This window comes from Henckelia pumila, chromosome 2 (assembly GCF_033568475.1).
Source record: "Henckelia pumila isolate YLH828 chromosome 2, ASM3356847v2, whole genome shotgun sequence".
Taxonomy (NCBI): domain Eukaryota; kingdom Viridiplantae; phylum Streptophyta; class Magnoliopsida; order Lamiales; family Gesneriaceae; genus Henckelia; species Henckelia pumila.
Window position 1 is genome coordinate 5918347 of NC_133121.1, and position 14376 is coordinate 5932722.

The 14376-nt window shown below is 33.9% G+C and overlaps 3 protein-coding genes across 5 annotated transcripts; 2 read left to right on the top strand and 1 right to left on the bottom strand.

Annotated features, from left to right (window-relative positions):
• Positions 1-222: 222 nt before the first annotated feature.
• On the top strand, positions 223-3912 carry LOC140879458 (serine/threonine-protein kinase 12-like). The gene is made up of 11 exons (XM_073283152.1): positions 223-478; positions 1142-1234; positions 1493-1573; positions 1675-1766; positions 1848-1968; positions 2047-2126; positions 2207-2269; positions 3086-3177; positions 3276-3364; positions 3441-3550; positions 3697-3912. The coding sequence occupies exons 1-11, from the start codon at positions 227-229 to the stop codon at positions 3812-3814; spliced, it is 1191 nt and encodes a 396-aa protein (XP_073139253.1). The 5' UTR covers positions 223-226; the 3' UTR covers positions 3815-3912.
• A 4647-nt stretch (positions 3913-8559) lies between these two features.
• LOC140885081 (uncharacterized) lies at positions 8560-9087 on the top strand. The gene has a single exon (XM_073292002.1). The coding sequence runs from the start codon at positions 8560-8562 to the stop codon at positions 9085-9087; it is 528 nt and encodes a 175-aa protein (XP_073148103.1).
• A 914-nt stretch (positions 9088-10001) lies between these two features.
• On the bottom strand, positions 10002-12998 carry LOC140882455 (pentatricopeptide repeat-containing protein ELI1, chloroplastic). Of its 3 annotated transcripts, XM_073288468.1 has the most exons (3): positions 12862-12998; positions 12179-12231; positions 10002-12113 (listed from the first exon to the last, which is right to left on the bottom strand). In XM_073288468.1, exon 3 carries the CDS (start codon positions 11974-11976, stop codon positions 10102-10104), a length of 1875 nt encoding a protein of 624 aa, XP_073144569.1. In that variant the 5' UTR covers positions 11977-12113; positions 12179-12231; positions 12862-12998; the 3' UTR covers positions 10002-10101. The 3 variants fall into 3 exon arrangements, with proteins under 3 accessions (XP_073144569.1, XP_073144570.1, XP_073144568.1); XM_073288469.1 differs by lacking the exon at positions 12179-12231 and having other exon boundaries at positions 10002-12104; XM_073288467.1 differs by lacking the exon at positions 12179-12231.
• Positions 12999-14376: the final 1378 nt, after the last annotated feature.

Here is a 14376-nt window from a genome sequence, read left to right on the forward strand (position 1 = left end):
CCTTTAGATTGTCCGGCAAAAGTGTTAATTAAACAACAAAATAAGACATCATAGAATCTAACGAAAGGATTCCAACGGGTAAATCTAAGCGTTAAGTAGTAAACCCAATAAACCCCCAAAGGCCAAAGCTAACTCCCCCTCGACGTCACCGCCATTTTTCTCTCACGAACCACACCAAGATTTATTTTTTTTCCTGAAATTTCTCGTAGTTCGTCCCCAAACAGTTATGACGAGTCTGACGCATCATCAGGAAGATGAATTCGACATGCAACTGATCGGGAATTTCTTGAGTTTTGCTTCGAGAGGGGACAGAGTTGGATTGAACGAGATGCTGATACGAGGCATGTCTCCCAACGTGCAAGATTACGACAACAGAACTGCGCTCCATCTCGCCGCCAGTGAAGGCCACGCCTCCATTGTTGAGCTTCTTTTGGCCTACAACGCCGATGTCAATCTCCGAGATCGATGGCAAAGAACGGTAACTGCACTTTATTTTCCTTTTTCTTTTATTCCCATTTCATAAAGTTTCAATCTTCTATGAACCCATGCTCCATTCTTGTATCTATTTCACGTTAAACTTCAGGAATACGGTGACGAGATTCTTCTTTTGAAAGAAAGGGGTATATTTTTTGTGGGTGAACATGGCTTTTAAATCTTTTATATCTCTCTTTAGTATATTATACTGGTGGTCTTCTTGTCTGTAGATGTTTTATATCACTCATAAATTTTGAAAATGTCCCCTGTTTTCTTTTCTTTTATTACATGAGAAAAATATCAGACTCGAATTCGAACTTGAACTCGGACTTCATGTTTTTGCTGAAATGGTTCTAATGGTATTTTTTGTTGACTAAATTTATCTAAATTTGAAGTTTGACAATCATATTTGAGTAATTCAACCTATATGTGAGAACTCATATCTGTTGATCTGCAGTGCGGATTGAATAAACACTAGATTAACGCAATCACGGAGTAATTCTTTCATCCATATGCAGATGTCAACAAAAAGTAACCTTCAAACCATTTCAAAGAAAATAGGGGACATTTTCAAAATTTATGAGTGATATAATACATCTTGTAATTCGATGTGTCTAAATTTGAAATTTGGGAACCATATTGGAGTAATTCTTTCATTGTATTGTAGCCATATGCAGATGCAAAGCAGTACAAGCACCAAGATATTTGCAGGATCCTCGAGGTCTACGGAGGCAGTGAAATTATCGAGGACCAACCAATAGTAATTTCTATCATTTTCTATAGAACTTCATTATTCAAAAAGATTTAGGCCATGAAATTTGCTCTTTTTATGTACCCATCAAGTGAATCTATATCTCAATCTGCAAAATGGAAATCATTCGACACGTTCATATCTCATGAACCCGTGATTCCAAGTGTGTGATTTGATCACATTTACTGTTATTTGGTTTCAAGGAAGCTGACTATGACCCTTAAATTTTTAGACTAGTTCAAATTCATGTTTTTGTTTCTTATGCAGTTGATCCGATACGAAGAAGATGCACATGAGAATATTGACATCTCTGAACTGAATTTGCAGCATTCGTCCATAATCAAGCAGGTCTCTTGTTTATCAGGATCATGAACTGCTATAACTGGTCGATTCATCTTTTATATTTGTCGGAGAAAAAAATATTGCCCGATTAAACTCGTCATTCTCAGGGTCATTTTGGTGAGTCAGAAAAGGTCAAGTGGCGCGGAACTTGGGTGGTTAAAACGGTTATCTCTAGACACATTTACCATCCGGAGAAAATGTACGTTTCCTGGAGTTTAAAATGATCCCATTATTCCATTCATCAGTTAGTCACATAAAGTTAGATTGAAAACCATTTCAGGGTATTGTCTGCCAAGGATAATACTTTTCTTAGGGAACTTCGGCATCCGAATATTTTGCAGTTTCTTGGATCAATAGTGCACGGCGAAGAGATGATTTTGATCACCGAATACTTACCGAAGGTAGGAGCCTTACATTACTGCGTAAATTTTACTTGTGTCACTTGTATACACCTTTGTTATTTGGTTATGCTATTCCAGGGAAACTTGGATGAGATTTTGACTCGAAAGGGTCGCCTAGACCCCGCGTCTTGCCTTCGTTACGCACTCGATATTGCTAGGTAGCGTTTATGTTCTAGCATAAAGTAAAATGCCACATCTACATTGCATTCACTAAAGAAATTCAAGCATGAATTGACAGGGGGATGAATTATCTTCATGAGCACAAGCCTTTTCCCATTGTTCATAATAATTTGCGTCTCAGGTAAGCTTGCTTATTCATAGTCAATTCTTTGTTTAGCTCGTGAACAAGACTGTTGTAATATAAACACCAGAGAACAACCGATCCACAGAAAATACTAATCACACAGCCGCAAGAGAAAATGCACAATCTCAGAATAAAGAACTCACGCAGAAATAAGAACAAGAACACAGTGAATTACTTGGTTCGGATTATCAAATCCTACATCCAAGGTTCTGGGATTCTTTCCATATGAATTCACTATCACAAAACAGTGTTCCAATCGTTACAACTCTCAATTAATCACAACTCACGCTTTTGACAGCTGTATCTGTCGAATACAATTTGAATCAAAGCCACCGAGATACAATCTCCAAGTTTCCAGCTCTATCTTGATCTGCTTTTTAGCCAAGCTCTTGTTGTGATTCAGAGAATACGATTATCGAGAGAATTGAATAGCATTCGAAGCCCTCTTCTTGATTTTAACTCCTTTCTTGTAAGCTCGAGATCAACCCCCTTTAAACTTAATCCTGCTAACTAACGGCCCATAACTAACAAACCCTTTAATCATAGCCGTTAGATCAAGTTTTAACTCAAGAGTTGATCTAGACCGTCCAAAGCAACTAATGCAAGTCAACAGAAAAGTCTTCACAAAGACGTATTTAACTCGAGATGTAAATGCAACCTCGTGTCAGTTGTTTGCTCAAAATTTTCCCATCAGTTGCATTGAAATTTTAAAATTTTCTCTCGTTTTTTTGGGATTGATCAGACAAGAATGAATGGAAAGAAATGCATTTTAATGCACTATTATCAGGTGTTTTAACTTTTACCATGGCCTAGGAACTTGCTGCTTGATGAAGGTGACCACTTGAAGATCGGAGAGTATTGGGTGCAAATGTTGTACAAGCAAATACATCCTAATCCAGAGCAATGTATGCTGCAGATTGATAAATTTTCACTTTTTACAGGTTTTTTTAATGCTGTTTCGTGATTCTTTTTCACGGCCTCCTCGACTTCTCCTTCGCTGCAGGCCATTTAAGTGACAGTTCTCAGATCCTTCACGTGTTGGCCGACGGTACCAAGAGAGACATTCGTGACTTCGGTCTTATTTTCTATCAGGTATACACAAGTTTATGTTTTTATTCAATCTTTGATGACTAGAGCTCTGATTTTTCTGGTACCAAAAATAATGCAGATGCTGGAAGGCAAGCATTTCACCAACATGAACTCTGACTATATGCATCTCAAGTCCGTCGAGTTTGAGAAGAAGTTTCGTACACTTCGATGTCCTGGCAGGATCCTTCAGTAAGTTTGAGTAAACCTCCATGTCTAATCTTTTGAAGATAGTTTCTTTGAACTTGGAACTTTTCTTCTTTTTGGTTTCTTGATATTAACATAGAATTTCCATAACATGCGTTTGCATTTGGATTCGATGATGGTTGTTTTCGCAGGATGATAGAGCAGTGTACAAGCAAAGACATTTCCCAGAGGCCTTCATTTGCTGTTGTCATAGAAATTCTGGAGGAAGTCATTTTGTTGCTTAAGAAAGCAGGCTGCCATGTTTGCTGACTTTTGAATAGCCCAAATATATGCATGTTTACTTTTTTTTGGGCCTAAAAAAAGCTTTCCATTTTAAAAGTTACTGTGAGTACTTAAATTCATATATGTGTCAATATTGTGTAGCTTGTTTCCAACTTTCTTTTTTGTGTATTTTTCACTCAAGTGTGTGAATAATGACCGCATTAATATAAATTTTATATCCGATAATCATTTAAACATAAAGATTATCATAATTCTACGGCTCGGCTAGAAATGTATAAGTTGCAAACATTTGCAAATTTTTTAATTGGTAGGAGTTTATTTGCCAAGTACCAACGTACGTAAATGGATGCAATGGTACCCAGTGGCGGAGCCACACTTATTAGGGTGGCCCGAAATTTTTTTAAATTTTTGTATATAGAAATTTTTAAAAATTTTGAATTAATTTGGTGTTAGCCCGGATAGCTCAATTCAAAATATTGAAAGATTGGAGAGTTTAAAGTTTTAGATCGAGTAGATTAGAAATCCTGGTTCCGTCATTGATGATACCTTAAAATATATATTTGTACGACTCTTATGTTAATTATTAATTGATAATACAATTATATTTGAAAAGTTGCTATAGTAAAGTTAATCACAAAGGCAATAAATACGTCACAAATAACGTAAAAATAAAAGGAGGTGAATGTACTGCTTATTAATAATGGAGCATATGATATAAAGTAAGAAACAAAATTATACATTACTTCACTCAAGAATCAAGTTATATGAATTTAAATAAAGTTTATTATTCATTTCATCTCATCTTATACGATTTTAATATAAATGACATTTATTTCATCGCGCCAATTCTATTATAAAATAAACGATCATCACATTTATTTTTCATTGTCATGTAATTTATTTATTTTTTCCCTAACATCGGGCTTATATATGATATGACACATATATTACTGATGTATCATCAACACATACAATGTCACATCACAATTTTCACCGAAAACAAACTAAAATTTTGATGATATAAAGTAAGGAACAAAATTATACATTACTTCACTCAAGAATCAAGTTATATGAATTTAAATAAAGTCTATTATTCATTTCATCTCATCTTATACGATTTTAATATAAATGACATTTATTTCATCGCGCCAATTCTATTATAAAATAAACGATCATCACATTTATTTTTCATTGTCATGTAATTTATTTATTTTTTCCCTAACATCGGGCTTATATATGATATGACACATATATTACTGATGTATCATCAACACATACAGTGTCACATCACAATTTTCACCGAAAACAAACTAAAATTTTGATGATATAAAGTAAGGAACAAAATTATACATTACTTCACTCAAGAATCAAGTTATATGAATTTAAATAAAGTCTATTATTCATTTCATCTCATCTTATACGATTTTAATATAAATGACATTTATTTCGTCGCGCCAATTCTATTATAAAATAAACGATCATCACATTTATTTTTCATTATCATGTAATTTATTTATTTTTTCCCTAACATCGGGCTTATATATGATATGACACATATATTACTAATGTATCATCAACACATACAATGTCACATCACAATTTTCACCGAAAACAAACTAAAATTTTCAGCAATTTAAAATTACAGGACTACACAGAAATCAGATGACCAAAAATGTATAAAAATAAACATATTTGAACATAATTATAAAGAAACGAACATATATAATTAAAAATATAATTTTCTTTATGTTAGTCATAGGACGTAAATATAATTAGTTTGTATCCATCATTCCATCTACAAATACATATAACATCACTAAAAATTCTATTTGTCTTGTGTAAAAAAAATATAATTTATATTTGTCTCTTCACATGTTTCTCCCTTCTTTCGAGTTTGGAGTGGTCTTTTTGTCTCGGAATGAGAAATGCAACCAACAAGCTATTTAATTAATGTATCCACCGCAAAAAAGATCATTCCATTTCACGTAAAGTTTGGATTTCAGTTACACATTCTTTGCAATCATATGCTCGCAACAAATCGCACCGAAGTGTGTGACCAAAGAAAACTTGTGGACAACAAATGTCTTTGGCTCCAACAATAAATATATATATATATATATATATCTTTTATAGTGCCCAACAACTATGCCCAACTCTGTGCACATAATGTCGATGCTACCCGCAGGATAGTGTCCTGCGGGTGACGTGGCGATTACCCACTAATTTTGACCAATCGTTAATGATGTAGTTTAAATTCTTGTTTCGTAGAATTGTTGAAATCCACTATTCGAATCTCTTGCCCTATTCAAACCCTTCTAATAAAATGGACCCTAAATTGCATTTGAATCTAGTATATTTGAGCAATTTCTTCGTCCAGATTCACTGTATATGTCAAGCATTTTTGACAATAAAATATCCAAAATTTGAAATTATCATCCAAGCAGTATACATTTTTAATTCATCTCCGGGTATAATTAATTTTTTTTAATCAAAATATATTATTTTCAACTCTATTGACTTTCAATTTTTTTCTTTATAAGACACTGTCAAATCTAATTTCATAATTCCAATAGAGTTATGTGCGATGCTTTTCACAAACTCCATTTAAAATATTTGATATATTTTTGGATTTTAATAAATTTAATTTTCAAATATTCACTTATATTAGGTCCTCAAGAAAAATATATAAATTTTATATAATAAAAATTAAATTTCATAACTAATAACTTTATTGGGTGGAATTTCTTTTTGAAAGTTATTTATGGTTAGGATTTTTGAGTAAAATCAAATCGACCAACAACAGGAAAAATCAACCTGGAATTAATAATTACTCCGCCTAATCCAAGACCAAAAATATACCTATCGTTAAGTGTAACATCATTTTCATGAAATTAAAATATTCCCTATTTAATTTGCAACAGAATGACAGCAATATCGAATCATTTAAATATGATTCCTTATTAAAAACAATGGAATTCAAGTCATTTAGACTTTTAAAATAATCTAAAATTTAATTTGAATTTATTGTCGTGGATCTTGCCCGATTAACATGTTTGAATGTTTCTCATATCTTAACCAAATTTATTCTTTTCTTTTTTTTGGCAAGAATGTCAAAATCCATGTCAAGAATTATTATACAATCCGGATGATGATTTCAAAATGATTATGATAAACATGAATGGATTCAAGAACTAGGGTTGTAAGTAAATCTCTTGTAAATTGATCTCATGTGTCTACATCCACCGTTAACGACACGAGTCGATCCGACATATATTTACAATAAAAAAATTAGATTTTTTTACATAAAAATAATATTTTTTCATGTGTCAGATCAAATAAGATATTTGTCTCACAAAATTGACGCGTTAGAAAATCCCACAAAAGTTTTTTGCTCATAGTTGAAGACCTTGAACTTAATGTAATAGATTATATATTATTATCAAAAAATATAATAAATTATATACATATGTACATAACAAAAGTAAGTTATTACATTATATTGTTCGATGAAGTTGAGCCTTGAAATTAAGAAGGTGAGTTGTGCTTTGTATGTGAAAACGTACGATGTGTTTAGTGAGGAAATTAAAAACCTTACATTTGTATATTGCCATAGATTTAATTTCATATTACATTTCTAGAAATATTTGTGTAGTAAAAACTGAAACGCAAAATATAAGCAAATCAGGACTTCATACATGTAACAAATTTATTTGTTTAATTTTGAATTTCTATGGATAAATCTAGTATGATTTATTGGATATTTTCTAGTTTGTTACAGATTTTGTAAGGATTCGAGTTAATTTTATTGTTTTTTTTTGTTTTTTTTTTTTTATGAAATAGTTAATTTTATTGTTAAGCAACACTATTGGAGAGTAGACAAGCAATGGGATCCTACCTTAAACCAACAATTAATGATGGACCAAACTGTCCCATAAAAAGAGCATGCTTTGAAAATTATTTTGGAGAATTTGGCTGGCTCCACGCGTATTCACAGCACAAATATAAAATCTACAAACAATAAATAAATAATAATATATGACCAGCTGGAATTTTCTTTTCCCAACAATTTTTTTTTTCGAAAATTTAATTTTTTTTTAACCAAATTAATTTGCTTTTTAAGATTGTTTGTGCAAAGAAGGGGGATTTTATTGCTTCAATTCAATATAATTGTGGTGATTCTTTAGCTTATTATTTTATATAAAATTCAATACATTAAATTTCAAACTATATTTGAAGCAGTATCTAAAGATAAATTCAATTATGGATATTTATTAATAGACGTGAAATATATCGAAAAATTAATAAATCACACATATCGGTTCAAATACATGTTACGTTGAAGTAAGTATATAATTTTGAACATGATTTTGTGATGAAATGAATCTAAATAGAAATTCTATAGTTGACCATAATTAATATCCTACTCAAGAATCTTGTCGATTAAAATTAACTTATTGTAATTTTATAAGATATTTATATGTTATGTTCATAAAATTTCTCACATTGGAAACGTTTTTATATTCAAAATACTGATTTTCCACAATAAATACCAGAACCAACCATCCAAATCCAAGTTCATCTCATATATTTTGATATTATTATATATATTATATTATTATTATTATCCAAACTGAAATTTTGTTTTGGATTGACCTTTTTACCCCTCCACACACTTTATATACTCCCACAAACTTCACATTCCCACAATTATCTTCAATTTTTTTTTTCGAAAAATTATCGAAACAAATTTGAATCCAAACACCAAAACCCAAATGGGAAATTACACTTCTTGCACCCTACCAGGCCCAGTGGCCAAGAGCTCGACCAGGGGCACAAAGGTCATTCTCCCCTCCGGCGAGCTCCGGCGAATACACGAGCCCACAAAGGCCGCCGAGCTAATGGTGGAGACGCCGAATTACTTCCTGGTGAACGCCGAGTCTCTGCGGGTCGGGAGACGCTTTGCGGCCCTGAACGCCGATGAAGACCTCGAAATGGGGAACAAATACGTCTTCTTCCCGATGAAACGTCTGAACTCGGCGGCGACGGCGGCCGACATGGACAGGCTTTCGGCGGCGACGAGTCCCGCCGCGAAAAGGGTCGGCGTGAGAATCCTGCCGGAATGCGGCGATGCCGCCGGGAAGCAGACGGTGGAGAGTGTCGAAAGAGTTTCTGCGCTGGATTTGGATGATTTCGAACAATTTTCGGCGCTGGAAATGAAGCACCGATTGTCGGTTTGCTGCCGGTCGAAGAAGCCTTTGCTGGAGACTATTGTGGAAGAACCGGCCGGTTTTAGACGATGATAATGGCCGGAAAAATTTTGGCCATTTGATTTCTACAATTTTTGCCGATTATATTTTAAGTTTTTTTTGGCAAAGATTTGGATTTTTTATTTTTATTTTTATTTTTTTTCCAAAAATAATAATTTGTAGTGTATAGTTGTAGATAAGGTATATCATAACTAATATGTGATATGAAGTATCAAAGTTGTGTACTTTATTTTCAAAAAAAAGTTATGTACTTTAAATTTTACTAGGACAAGAAAAGTGTGGTTCAATTTGAGAATTTTGTTGGTGAAGATTATTAATAAAATATACTTGAGATTCATCCTGAGATAAATCACATAAGATTTTTTTTTTAAAAAAATTAATCACATAAGATTCATTGATGCAATGTTTGGGGTTCGTTTTTATTCTTAAAAAATTCTATTACTATCAACTTTATTTTTAAAACTTTCAATCTCTAATTATATCCTTTGTACCATGTTAAAAACGAGGGAGGTTTCAAAGTTATGGTATGATGATTTGACATCTTTCATGTTTTTTTGTCTTTTAATAGTTATTTAATTACCTTGTTGAAACACAACTTTTTTTTTATTACAGTGGATAATTATCAACGATATCGTTATTTTTTAAAATATTTAATTTATTTACGAAAACATCGTTTTTGTATTTTTTTTATTTCACCATTTATTTTTTTTCTTTCTTTCCCTTAAAACAAAAATAAAAGTACGCATTACAATTACATCTCTCCAACATTAATATCCTATTATATTAAATGCCCTGCCGCTACCATTTTCAATTGGTCATTGTGTTTTGGTTTTCCATTTATTTAGAGCATAAACAAATTATGTCAAAAGTGTGTGCATCCACAAGGCCCAACTACGTCAAACGTTTGTATCTAAGTGGCGTTTCTACTTATGGATCAAATATTGAATAATAATGGAAACATGGTGACTCTAGCAATCAGTATACAAGATGACAACTATAACATAACAAGTATGAGCATTTTAAGTCGAAAAAAATGTGTCCAATACATCACCAGTAATCCCCACAAGAGCAAGAACCATCCACGAAATGGTGAAATCGGTTGCGGTCTCTCATAATTATTTTTCGTCCACAGATCTTGGAAACAAGCTTCATCACAGCATGACAATCTTGACAGACTCGGAGATTTTTGAAAATCTTAATAGAAGTCCCTGGATTCGTGCTAATAAGCCCGAATGCAAGAGCAAGCTTCTCACTATGAACCTCCAGCGAACGCTCTTTATCTGCCTCTCCAATGTTGTGCAATGCTTCATCTGTTTGTGAAGAATACCCACGGGACCTTAGCCAGCCATTTACATGCTCGAGCATTTCATAAATTTCTTTGCTTTTCGGATGCTTGACATCACCGGCACGAAACTCGTGTACATTGTTATTCACTTCAACCGAGCTACAACCAGGCTCCTTCTGTACTCCAGTTTGCTTCATCATAGACCTTATTCTAGCCACCCCGTCCCAGTTTCCTGCAGCAGCATATATATTGGACAGAAGGACGTAGGTACCTGAACTGGAAAGCCCGCGTTCTTGTAGGAATTCTACAATCTTCTCTCCAAGAACGACATTTTTGTGGAGCCTACATGCTCCAAGTAAAGTTCCCCATAGAACAGGGTCAGCCTCGACTTTGGCACTCTTCACAAGATTGTACGCTTCTTCTAATTGTCCTGCTCTGCCAAGAAGATTCACCATGCATCCGTAATGCTCAACTTTTGGCTGAATCCCGTGTTTATTTTTCATTGCGTGGAAAATAGACCACCCTTTATCAACCAATCCAGCATGTGCACAAGCACTTAAAATGCCAATATAAGTAATATCAGTAGGGTGAAGGCCCACATCTGTCATCTCTTTGAACAATTTCAGAGCATCTAGGCTAAATCCGTGAATTGCATAACCACCAATCATCGCATTGTACACAACAGCATCCTTGTATTTGATCCCATCAAACACCATCCTCGCCTCTTCTAAGCTCCCACATTTGTTATACATATCAATTAAAGCTGTGCCCACCTGAGTGTTTAACAAATTTTCATTAATACGAATGTAAGAATGAGCCCACTTGCCCAATTCTAACGCTCCTGCCTGACCACAAGCAGAAAGAACAGCCACCATTGACACTCCATTAGGCTTCACCTTCGACTTCAACATCTGCCGGAAGAGGATCAATGCCTCGTTTGGCTTCCCATATTGGGCGTATCCATCAATCATCACATTCCAACTCACCACATCCCTCTCCTCCATCCCATCAAACAATGATCTGGCCTCATCAATATCCCCATTTTTTGCATATCCGGTTATCATTGCAGTTGAGGAAACAATATTATTTTCAGGTATCATGGCAAAAAGTCTACGAGCTGAGGCAACATCCATGCCTCGTGCATAAACATCAACAAGGGCAGTTCTTACATAACTATCTGATTCATATCCAAATTTATGTGCATGGCAGTGAAGGATTTTTCCGACTTCCAGCGTGCAAGCTTTGATTACAGTGGACAATGTGAACGCATTAGGTTCCACATTTTCAGATAACATCTGCACATAAAAATATAGCGCTTGTTCATGGAGACCATTTGTGGCATGGGAACGAATAATGGATGTATAGAAGAAAACGTTAGGATTCCGGGTGCGATTAAAGAGAGCGACAGAAACTTCGACCCGTCCCAAAGAAGAGTATGAACGCTGGAGCTTGAAATCCAAAACTGGGTGGCTTTCTAGGCCATGCCGGATAATGAATGCATGGATTTGACTAAGATGTTTGATAGTTTTGCTTTTATCCAAAAGCAATGCAAGTTTTTCAGGATGTGAACTGCTGCTTTCCTTTATGGCAGGCTTGAATTGTGCAGGTGGTGCCACAAGAGCAGAAATGGAGGACATTACTTACTATAGCATTTCAAAAGCTATGTTCTCAAGTAATAACATTAGAAAAATCGATGATTTCACCACACAGAGCTTCACAGAACTGAAAACCGTGTCATCATCTAGCAGCAAAGATGTGGTGCTATCTTCGATACCTACAAGGATGGAGAAAAAATACATCAGAAGTTCACAAAATTGACAAAAGACGTGTAAAACTAACCTTCTCTGCCAAAAAGAAGATATATAATATGGAAAATGAGTCCAACAATATAGCTGGAAAAAAAAATCCAGTTATTAGAAAAATAACAAAAAGAAGCTCCTAAATAAGAGTTCCAAGAATAAACGAAAACCAAATTAGCTTTTTATTTGATGAAATTGTGACGGCAGGAGCAAGCATATGGTACACCGACACTCGACATATTATCATGTTCGCACATCATCTTTTCAACAAGGATGATATCTTAAACAGTAAAAAATTTAGAAACAACTATGATCCAAGATACATATCACCAATGATTGATCATATTCTTGGCTTTTCCTAGTCATAACAAAACATGTTTCAGCAGAGTTTATGAATAACAAAATAATTGACAAAGAATTGAAGCACAAAATCCCTATACAACACAGAATATCTTTTTCTTTCATCAATTAGCTACGGAGCTACCAAAACCATGGAGGCGAAGAATGTATTTCACTAACACATATTTTCACATTCTACTAATTCATCACCTGAAACACAAAAAAAAGCATACCAAACAAAAGTAAAATCAAAAGACAAGCTGTAAGCTAAAGAAGATAAATTTCCATAGGCAATATTTAGTGGATAAAATTGTGCTTATGCAAGCGTCATTGAAGCGACATAAAAATGCACCCAAAAAAAAATCATTCGGTTCATGTCCGTACCTTTGAATCATCGGATGAGGATATAATTCAACGAAGAATTGCCGCAGCGGCGTCGGCGGAGGGTGAATAGATTAATCGGAGCACGACGGCTGACGGTGAGGAGCAGGACCGACGGGCATGCTGGCGGAGAGTGGATAGGGAGTAGAGCGTGTTCAAATATATCGCAGAAATAGTCCCTAAATCATAAATATTATTGGTTGAATATTTTTTTCATTTACAATATTATTTAAAATGATTTTTTAAAATATAAAACATTTTAAAGAGAAATTTAACGGATGTGAAGTACATATTGGTCTAGATTCGGGGTCTTGTCGATGCTAGCACATGCTGTATCTAACGAATTTTTTTTTTTCACTTGAGACGTTAATGTAAACATCTCAAATACAACAAAAATAAGTCGTTGGATCCTTGATTCAAATGTATTTGCTCATGCAATATTTGGATTCAATAATTTATTCTCTTTTTGTTGAAGAGTGAAATTGACAGTTACAAATGGATTTCGAATTCCAGCATTGTCTCATGCTTAAAAGTTGTTATCAGATCAACTACACGGCTTCCATATATATATATATATATATATATATATATATACAATACCATATTACTTCCATCTTGGATTTGAAGTTTGAACCAAGAATACCTAAGAAGACATTTGAGAAAGTTTTGATAAACCACTACTACATACGGACAAGAAATAAAAACACACTACAACACAATACACTCCAAAACATCCATTTCTTAACCAATATTTTCTTAAAACACAAACATCAAAGGCATTACAAAACTTTCATGGGACGATGCTGCTTGATCTTGGTGAACCTTCAATCTCACTTATTCATGCTTGTTTGTTGTTCTATCACCTCCTCCTGTTCAATTACAATAAATTAGATGTTGATCCAGAGACAATAACCAAATTACAATATGGAAAAAAAAAAAAAAAAAACAAGCTCATTATAAATTTAGCACATAGAACAATCATACATTCTTCATCCACAATTCTTGTCACAATAAACATATACGGCTATCATATATATTCCTTGCACCAAAAACATTTTGTAACTGTCTAATCCTTGCCGCGAATGAAATCACTCAATCATCTATCAAATTCCATACCAGAACTACTTAGAGCCGAGTAAGATGAAGGACAATTACAAGTTATACACGATCAAAGTATCTCGATGTTAAATTAATGTAGTTTTTGAGATTGCTTAAAAGTTAAAATAAGTGAAATTTTGTGAAAGAAAATCAGTTTTTTGTAAGCAATCTCAAACACTAACTATATCCACAGTTCTTATCGCAATAAACGAATTTCACTAATGGAATCAAGAAACATGACTAACAATGCAAAAAACAAAATATTCAAAGCATGGTACTTGGTAGCAGCTCAATCATTCAGGCAACGAATGAACTTCACAAAAAAATAAATAAATAAATAAACCTCTATATTTCCGAATTTCTGCTGCTTTGAATCGGAATCTTTCTTCTCAATGCTCTCAGTTCAATGATCGGGAGCTT

Bases quoted from the DNA above. Each gene is read 5' to 3' on its own strand.
- LOC140879458 (XM_073283152.1), top strand. From the start codon at position 227: ATGACGAGTCTGACGCATCATCAGGAAGATGAATTCGACATGCAACTG. The intron at 1,235-1,492 runs GTAATTTCTATC...TTTCTTATGCAG, and splicing joins TTATCGAGGACCAACCAATA to TTGATCCGATACGAAGAAGA. The intron at 1,767-1,847 runs GTACGTTTCCTG...AAACCATTTCAG, and splicing joins ATTTACCATCCGGAGAAAAT to GGTATTGTCTGCCAAGGATA.
- LOC140885081 (XM_073292002.1), top strand. From the start codon at position 8,560: ATGGGAAATTACACTTCTTGCACCCTACCAGGCCCAGTGGCCAAGAGC.
- LOC140882455 (XM_073288469.1), bottom strand. From the start codon at position 11,976: ATGTCCTCCATTTCTGCTCTTGTGGCACCACCTGCACAATTCAAGCCT.